The 10,000-nt window shown below is 43.8% G+C and overlaps 1 protein-coding gene across 1 annotated transcript in view; it reads right to left on the bottom strand.

Moving 5' to 3' along the window:
• Nucleotides 1-9,005: 9,005 nt before the first annotated feature.
• Nucleotides 9,006-10,000, bottom strand: part of rubcnl (rubicon like autophagy enhancer) — a gene marked incomplete at both ends in the record, with an annotated part of 5,365 nt that continues 4,370 nt past the window's right edge. Inside the window, one exon of the mRNA XM_083906711.1 lies at nt 9,006-9,110. Coding sequence (XP_083762837.1) covers nt 9,006-9,110 — 105 coding nt within the window. The remainder of the gene's footprint in view (nt 9,111-10,000) is intronic.

The following is a 10,000-nucleotide window of genomic DNA, read 5'->3' as shown; positions in this document are numbered from 1 at the left end:
GTGGTCACTTTGTGTCACTGTAGTACATCCAAATGAAAGATTTTAAAAGCCGAATATTACAAAATAAGTCATTGTAAGTTAGTGATGGAGGCAGCAGTGGATCAACAACTCCTGTGAACTCCTGTGTCTCTGTGACGTTAAAATCACTGATTTTCTCTATGGGCTTTGGTGTGGGAGAGTGAGTGAGTTTACAAACTTCAGTTTCCTGTTGGAAAAGTCTGTCTAACAGTAAAAATATGTTGCCAAACATGGTTTTTAAGATATTTAAGAAAACATTTTTAAGTGAAAACTGAAGTGTGTAAACCACTCACTCTCCCACACCAAAGTCCATAGAGAAAACCAGTGATTTTAGCTCACGGTGGACACAGGAGCTGCTGGTCTACTGGATCAACAACTCCGGTGAACTCCTGTGTCTCTGTGATGTTAAAATCACTGGTTTTCTCTATGGGCTTTGGTGCGGGAGAGTGAGCGGTTTACAAACTTGTGAAATAAAGACGTGAACGTGTCCTTAAAGACATCGTAGACTTAAACGGACGTGGATTTTTTTTTTTAATGAAGTGGCTAAAATCGGTCTTTTCCTGCTGGATTTTTCAGTGTCAAAAAAAACACGTACTGTCCCTTTAAGTCTCACCAGGATGCTGCGACGCTCTGTGGACGCCGTCTCCTTCTCTGATGACTCCGCCCCCTTTCAGTGACGTTTAAGGAAACAAAAAAAAAAAAACACTTGTTCATATATATATATATATATATATATAGAATTTTTTTTTTTTGCAGTGAAATTTGAAATGGTCAGATTCCCTCCACAGGGGGGCGCTCTGTGGAGACGCAGCTGTCCGTCCGTCCGTCTGCTGAGGACGCGCGTGTTCGACACTTTGCACTTTTTATTTACAAAAACACGCGTTTATGAAGTGAAGTATTTTTCTGAATATTAAAAAGAAAAAAAAAAAAAAGTGAAACGAACGTTTGACTGTTTTTCATTTTTCTTCCAGGTCATGTGATGATTTCTGATTTATCAACATGTTTGATGCACGCACTGTTAAACTGATGCTCACTCACCCTGCACCAAAGCCCATAGAGATGTATATTAGTGACACAAAGTGACCACACGAGGCAGCAGTAGACCAGCAGCTCCTGTGTCCGCTGTGATGTTAAAATCAGTGGTTTTCTCTATGGGCTTTGGTGCAGGGAGAGTGAGTGGTTTTACAAACGTCAGTTTCCTGAGATAAAGACGTGATCATGTGACGTAGATGTCGTAGATTTACGCTCGGGTTCCTTTTTCCTTTTTTAACCCACAGCCCCAAAATATCCTGGAAACACTCCTGTGTTTATCTGCAGTTAAAGTGATGATAATAATAATAATAATAATAATGATGATGATGATGATGGTTAGAATCTCAGCAGGGAAACAAACATCCTGTCATGTGACCTGTTAACCGTGTGTGTGTGTGGGTGTGTGTGTGTGTGTGTGTGTGTGTGTGTGTGTGTGTGTGTGTGTGGATCAGAGCTGCAGCTCGTTTTGGAAATTTATGGATCTGCATTGCGGCGGCGAGCTTTTCCTGCTGTGTGTGTGTGTGTGTGTCTCTCGCTCTGTGTGTGTGTGTGTGTGTTTGTGTCTGTGTCTCTCTCTGTGAGTGTGTTTGTGTGTGTGTCTGTTTGTGTGTGTCTCTCTGTGAGTTTGTGTGTGTGTCTCTCTCTCTGTGAGTGTGTGCGTGTTTGTGTGTGTGTGTGTGTCTGTCTGTCTCTGTGTGTGTCTGTCTCTCTCTCTGTGTGTGTGTGCGTGTTTGTGTGTGTGTGTGTCTGTCTGTCTCTGTGTGTGTGTGTGTTTGTGTGTGTGTGTGTGTGTGTCTCTCGCTCTGTGTGTGTGTGTGTGTGTTTGTGTCTGTGTCTCTCTCTGTGAGTGTGTTTGTGTGTGTGTCTGTTTGTGTGTGTCTCTCTGTGAGTTTGTGTGTGTGTCTCTCTCTCTGTGAGTGTGTGCGTGTTTGTGTGTGTGTGTGTGTCTGTCTGTCTCTGTGTGTGTCTGTCTCTCTCTCTGTGTGTGTGTGCGTGTTTGTGTGTGTGTGTGTCTGTCTGTCTCTGTGTGTGTGTGTGTTTGTGTGTGTGTGTGTGTGTGTCTCTCGCTCTGTGTGTGTGTGTGTGTGTTTGTGTCTGTGTCTCTCTCTGTGAGTGTGTTTGTGTGTGTGTCTGTTTGTGTGTGTCTCTCTGTGAGTTTGTGTGTGTGTCTCTCTCTCTGTGAGTGTGTGCGTGTTTGTGTGTGTGTGTGTGTCTGTCTGTCTCTGTGTGTGTCTGTCTCTCTCTCTGTGTGTGTGTGCGTGTTTGTGTGTGTGTGTGTCTGTCTGTCTCTGTGTGTGTGTGTGTTTGTGTGTGTGTGTGTGTGTGTCTCTCGCTCTGTGTGTGTGTGTGTGTGTTTGTGTCTGTGTCTCTCTCTGTGAGTGTGTTTGTGTGTGTGTCTGTTTGTGTGTGTCTCTCTGTGAGTTTGTGTGTGTGTCTCTCTCTCTGTGAGTGTGTGCGTGTTTGTGTGTGTGTGTGTGTCTGTCTGTCTCTGTGTGTGTCTGTCTCTCTCTCTGTGTGTGTGTGCGTGTTTGTGTGTGTGTGTGTCTGTCTGTCTCTGTGTGTGTGTGTGTCTCTCGCTCTGTGTGTGTGTGTTTGTGTCTGTGTCTCTCTCTGTGAGTGTGTGTGTGTTTGTGTGTGTGTGTGTCTGTTTGTGTGTCTCTCTGTGAGTTTGTGTGTGTCTCTCTCTCTGTGAGTGTGTGCGTGTTTGTGTGTGTGTGTGTCTGTCTGTCTCTGTGTGTGTCTGTCTCTCTCTCTGTGTGTGTGTGTGTGTTTGTGTGTGTGTCTGTCTCTGTGAGTGTGTGTGTGTGTGTCTGTCTCTCTGTGTGTGTCTGTCTCTCTCTCTGTGAGTGTGTGCGTGTTTGTGTGTGTGTGTGTCTGTCTGTCTCTGTGTGTGTCTGTCTCTCTCTCTGTGTGTGTGTGTGTTTGTGTGTGTGTCTCTCTCTGTAAGTGTGTTTTTTTGTGTGTGTTTGTGTGTGTGTGTCTCTCTCTCTGTGAGTGTGTGTGTGTCTCTCTCTCTGTGAGTGTGTGCGTGTTTGTGTGTGTGTGTCTGTCTGTCTCTGTATGTGTCTGTCTCTCTCTCTGTGTGTGTGTGTGTTTGTGTGTGTGTCTGTCTCTGTGAGTGTGTGTGTGTGTGTCTGTCTCTCTGTGTGTGTCTGTCTCTGTGTGTGTGTGTGTGTGTGTGTGTGTGTCTGTCTCTGTGTGTGTGTGAGTGTGTGTGTGTGTGTGTGTGAGTGTGTGTGTGTGTGTGTGTGGATTATAACCCAGTGTTTTCATTCACACAACCAGTGAAAACATTCAGAGAATCAATCAACATCTTTGTAAACCACTCACTCTCCCACACCAAACCCCATAGAGAAAACCAGTGATTTTAGCTCACAGGGACACAGGAGCTGCTGGTCTACTGCTGCCTCGTGTGGTCACTCTGTGTCACTGAGTTAAGTCTAAATGAAATATTTTTAAAGCCGAATTAGTTAAAATAAGACATTGTAAGTTAGTGATGGAGGCAGCAGTGGATCAACACCAACAACACAATCACTGTGTCTCTGTGATGTTAAAATCACTGGTTTTCTCTATGGACTTTGGTGCAGGGAGAGTGAGTGACTTTGGTGCAGGGAGCTGATTCTGAAACAGACTGAGGTAAAAACCATGAATGTTTGATTCTATTTTTCAGGCCCTAACGTAAACATGTGGAGCAGCTGATGATGATGATGATGATGATGATGAAGATGTTGCCTGGTAACAGCTGAAGGTGTGACCCAAATATAATCTGTAAGGATTAATGATACACAAACACACACACACAAAAAATACGTATAGGACTAAAAATAATGCTCAGCCTGCAGCCAATCAGAGGCCAGGTGTGCTGCGGTCTAACGGTGGTGCGTTCACTGACATCACGGCGTTACACTATCACACGATACAACAGGACAAACCCGTCGTGTCATCTCAGGACTCCCCCGTTTCCATGGCAACAGCAGCGCTGACCCAGCCCTGCTGCACATTCACACACATTCTTCCTTTGTTTGTGGAGTTTGTGGAGTTTGTGGAGTCATGTGACACAAACACCAGCCGAGTTAAAGGGACAGTACGGGGTTTTTACTGAGGTCATAAAATCACATTCATGATTTGTGTGTGTGTGTGTGTCTCTGTGTGTGTGTGTGTGTCTCTGTGTCTCTGTGTGTGTGTGTGTGTGTGTCTCTTTGTGTGTGTGTGTGTGTGTGTGTGTCTCTGTGTGCATGTGTGTGTGTGCGTGCGTGCGTGTGTGTGTGTGTGTGTGTGTGTGTCTGTGTACGTGTGTGTGTGTGTGCGTGCGTGTGTGTGTGTCTGTGTGTATGTGTGTGTGTGCGGGTGTGTGTGTCTTTGTGTGTGTGTGTGTGTGCGTGTGTGTGTCTTTGTATGTGTGTGTGCATGTGTGTGTCTCTGTATGTGTGTGTGTGTGTGTGTGTGTCTCTTTGTGTGTGTGTGTGTGTCTCTGTGTGCATGTGTGTGTGTGCGTGTGTGTGTGTCTCTGTGTGTGTGTGTGTGTGTCTCTGTGTGCATGTGTGTGTGTCTGTGTACGTGTGTGTGTCTGTGTGTGTGTGCGTGCGTGTGTGTGTGTCTGTGTGTATGTGTGTGTGTGCGGGTGTGTGTGTCTTTGTGTGTGTGTGCGTGTGTGTGTGTGTGTGTGCGTGTGTGTGTCTCTGTATGTGTGTGTGCATGTGTGTGTCTCTGTATGTGTGTGTGTGTGTGGACATTTTTGTCCATGAACACCATAAGTGTGACTCTGTCGACTGTGGAGATTATGACAGATTATTATCAATGTTAAAAATGAGTCAGATTATTTCAGATTATAAGAGTCTCTGAGACTTTTTCTCCTCTGTTGTTTCTTCGTCTCTGCTCTGAGTGAACGTGTTGAGACTTGGACACACACACACACACACACACACACATTACTCGTCTAACAGCTGCAGGAGCGAGTGTGTGTGTGTGTGTGTGTGTGTCTCCACACAGACTTGTATGACCTCACCATTCAAACTTAAAGCTCTAATATGTAACTTTTCTGCATGAAAGTTCAAATGTTTCTAAATCTGGTTAAAACTGTGTGTGTGTGGGTGTGTGTGTGTGTGTGTGTGTGTGTGTGTGTGTTATTCTGACCCCTGTCACGTCCATCTTTGTGTTCAGGCGTGTGAATGCAGAGGGGGAGGGGTGGGGGGGGCGGAGTTTGTCGGGGGGGTTGAGCTGACATTCCTTCATCAGACAGCTGGACAGGAACCAGCTGACCGTTACCATGACGACCCCTTTTCACCGCCCCAACAATGAGTGTGTGTGTGTGTGTGTGTGTGTGTGGACCCTGTGATCCACACACACACACACTGAGACTATGTTTGTCCTCAGTGTGTGTTTCTGCTGACACACACACACACACACACTCTGCTCTGACCTTTGACCTCACCCATCCCCCCTCGTCAGCTCAACAGTTTTTGTCTCCTGACTTCCTGCTGTTTGACCTCTGACCTCTGACACACACAAACACACACACACACACACAGCTTAAAAATATATTAACAAGCTTTTTTTTCTGAATTAACGAGAAACTATAAAACAAAAAAAACAACATTTTTTTTATAGTTTTTTTTCCTACTTTGTTCCAGGTGAAAATATCAAATATCTCGAGTTCAGACGTGTTTGTGCTGAGTCATCATCACAGTGTTTGGTTCCTCATTGAAAACAGCTGTAAACGTCCACGAGGCTTTTATTGTGAAAGGGTCAAACTGAAGCGACGCAATGAGCTGCAGATGTGCTGAGTCATGACATAAAAGTGCCGATGTTTCTGTGATTTAAAGACGGAACTCAAACATCTGCCAAACATCAAAGAGTCGGAGACGACCAGGTGTTTCTTTAAAGAGAAAACAAGGAAAAACACACTCACTCTCCCACACCAAAGCCCAAAGAGAAAAACAGTGATTTTAACATCACAGAGACACAGGAGTTCACAGGAGTTGTTGATCCACTGCTGCCTCCATCACTAACTTACAATGACTGATTTTTATTAATTCGGCTTTAAAAGTATTTAATTTAGACTTAAATCAGTGACACAAAGTGACCACACGAGGCAGCAGTAGACCAGCAGCTCCTGTGTCCCTGTGATGTTAAAATCACTGGTTTTCTCTATGGGCTTTGGTGTGGGAGAGTGAGTGGTTTACAAACGTCAGTTTTTTAATGGCGTAGCAGCGTCACAGCGCCTCCCACAGGCAGGACATGTGTACTACAGCGTGGTTCAGAGCGCTTTTGTGTCCTGAGACGATGCCGTGGGAACTTTGTGTGTTTCCATGTGGACGAGACGTGGGAGTGGGAGGAGGGGGAGGGGCTTTGTGTGGAGGGGGAGGGGCTTTGTGTGGAGGGGGAGGGAGAAGACAAAAGGGTCTGTTGCCTGTGTTTGTGTGGAGAGGTCAAAGGTCAGGACGAGTGTGTCCAGCTGGAACAAACACTAATGCCTTTATTATTTTATTATTGTTATAGTGACTTAAAAATAGTGTTCAGATTTTTTTTTTTTTTTTTTTTTAAACTAATTTACTGAATGTTTTCCTTGGTAATGATTTGTAATTGTTGTAAATTTTGCGCCGCGAGGTCTCACTCTGATGAAATCCTCTGGTCTGTTTTCCAGTCATCATCGATGATGTCATCACAGACACTTCTGACAACACACGGGGGGAAAATGATGATGAGGCACGAGTGAGTTATGTTACACACACACACACACACACACACACACAGTGTTCATCACTTCCTGTTTCCTCATCATTTACTGGAAGAACAGACTGTGGGTGAAGATCTTTAATCAAACATCTGCTGCTGACGTTGTTAGTTTTTATTTATCTTATCTCGTAAAGATTCTGTGACTAAACTCTGTCTCCCCCCCCACACACACACACACACACACACACACACCAAAGCCCATAGAGAAAACCAGTGATTTTAGCTCACAGTGGACACAGGAGCTGCTGGTCCTCTGCTGCCTCGTGTGGTCACTTTGTGTCACTGATTTAAGTCTAAATGAAATATTTTAAAAGCAGAATTCACTAAAATCAGTCATTATAAGTTAGTGATGGAGGCAGCAGTGGATCAACAACTCCTGTGAACTCCTGTGTCTCTGTGATGTTAAAATCACTGGTTTACTCTATGGGCTTTGGTGTGGGAGAGTGAGTGGTTTGCAAACTTCAGTTTCCTGTTGGAACCTGTGTGTGTGTGTGTGTGCGTGTGTGACGACAAACACACGTCTCCACACGTCTCCACTGACTCCTCCAGGTATTTGCAGGTGTGTAAACACAGGTCACATGATCACCTGCCCCCTGGGGGAGGGGAGGGGGCGGAGCTTCGCTCTGCAGCCTTTAATTCTGGGGGAAAAAAAAAAACAGCTGCTGTTTTTAAAGCATTTACACTACACACACACACACACACACACACACAAAGCGCTGGAATCCCATCAGGTTGCCAGGCAACCACGCCTGGTCACATGACAGCCCCATAGTACAAGAGAGAGGGATTAAAAACACTGCTGCTAATCTGTGTGTGTGTGTGTGTGTGTGTGTGTGTGTGTGTGTGTGTGTGTGTGTTTTTTTAATTTAATGAGTTCTTATTAATCTGCAAACACAGAAACTTAACCTTTTAACCTTTATCCAGTTTTTCACGTCATCAAAATATCATTTCAAAGTGTTTTTTTTTTCCACACAGGAAACGTTGATTCAAACCACCTGGAGGAGGAAATATTCCAGACTTTATGAGTCGTCGCTGCAGGATTTCACTTTTACTGCGTTAACTTTAACACTAATGAGATCACAGAGGGTTTAGAGCAAAAATACTGCCTTAAAAACAACAAAAAAAACTTCATGAAAATACTCTGTTTTAAAGTTTGTTAGATAACAGTAACACACACACACACACACACACACACTAAAACACACTAAAACACAGTGAGGCGTGAAGGTCACTCATCCATGAGTCAGCAGAATCAAATCAATGACAATCAATGACACTCACTCTCCCTGCACCAAAGCCCATAGAGAAAACCAGTGATTTTAGCTCACAGGGACACAGGAGCTGCTGATCCTCTGCTGCCTCTTGTGGTCAATTTGTGTCAACTCCTGTGAACTCCTGTGTCTCTGTGATGTTAAAATCACTGGTTTTCTCTATGGACTTTGGTGCAGGGAGAGTGAGTGTTTATGTTAAAGTCTGAGTTATGCTCTAGATTACACAGATTATTCAGATTAATAGACAGGAAGTGTCTGATTTTTCTCCTCCTGAACTCACAACAGACTCTGTTCATGTGAACACTAAACACAGCAGGACGCTCTCAGTTATGACGCGCCCCCTGCTGGGCGACAGGAACCTGTCACGGCAGGAGCTGCAGGCGTCACAGAGACGCGAGGCCCCCCCTGCTGGTGGAGGAGAGCTTTACAGCTCAGGTGGACACTAACCCTGTTCCACGGGTCGACAGCGCCACCTGCTGGTGCATCAGCAGATGACAGAGGCTTCAGTGAGTTTGAAGTACATTTTATTTATTTATTTAACACTTTACACATATTAAAAATCACAAATTAATTCACAACAATAAAATACAAAAAAAATATTTTTTGTTAAAGATTTAAAACAAGAATATTTGATTGTCATTCTTTTACTGTACAAACACTTTAAAGTTAGCTAACCTTTCATTAACTTCATATATGTTTTATATAAACATTTATTTATTTATTTATTTACATAACAGCTGATGAGTTTTCTGTTTTTTTCACCGTTTCTTCTGAGACTTTTCTTCGTGACTTCACTCGTTCACATTTAGGACACGGACTTTCTCCCAGACAAACTTTGTGGAAACAGGTTTTACAAACTGTAAACACACACACACACACAACGTAAACAACTGTCAACAACGCTACAGTCCAGCTAAAGCTAAAGCTAACGAACTGACATGTTTTTTTTTAGCAAGCGTTACCTGGACAACGACTGCACGTGTCGCTCTGGAAGGGAAAGATGACTCCGCCCCCTCGACAGAACTCGCAGATAAAACCTCGAGCCAAACAAAGCTGCGAGAAAAACACAAGAAGAAGAAGAAGAAGAGGTTTGTTTACGTAATTTCTGAGCTACTTAACTGTGATGCTAGTGCTGCTAACACTGCTGCTAACATTACTGCTAACACAACACTGCTGCTAACACTTCTGCTAACACTACTGCGAACGCTTCTGCTAACCTTACTGCTAACACTGCTGCTAACATTATTGCTAACACTACTGTTAGCATTAATGCTTAACACTACTACTAACACTGCTGCTAACATTACTGCTAACACTGCCGCTAACATTACTGCTAACACTTCTGCTAACATTACTGGTAACACTTCTGCTAACACTGCTGCTAATATTACTGCTAACACTACTGTTAACATTACTGATAACACTGCTGCTAACATGACTGCTAACACTGCTGCTAATAGTATTGCTAACACTGCTGCTAACACTACTGCTAACACTGCCGCTAACTTTACTTCTAACACTTCTGCTAACATTGCTGCTAACACTTCTGCTAACACTGCTGCTAATATTACTGCTAACACTACTGTTAACATTTCTGCTAACACTGCTGCTAACATTACTGTTAACACTGCTGCTAATAGTATTGCTAACACTGCTGCTAATAGTATTGCTAACACCGCTGCTAACATTACTGCTAACACTACTGCTTATACTAATGCTAACATTACTGCTAACACTACTGCTAACATTACTGCTAACACTAATGCGTACACTACTGCTTACATTGCTGCTAACATTACTTCTAACATTGCTGCTAACACTGCTGCTAACATTACTGCTAAAATGACCGCTAACACTACTGCTAACACTGCCCCTGATGCTTACATTGCTGCTAGCTCAGCTTCTGATGCTAACATAGGTTTTTGTTTGAGTCAAAGTTTGAA

This window comes from Microchirus variegatus (genome assembly GCF_963457635.1).
Source record: "Microchirus variegatus genome assembly, chromosome: 20".
Taxonomy (NCBI): Eukaryota; Metazoa; Chordata; class Actinopteri; order Pleuronectiformes; family Soleidae; genus Microchirus; species Microchirus variegatus.
This window is presented reverse-complemented; position numbering and strand designations above follow the sequence as displayed.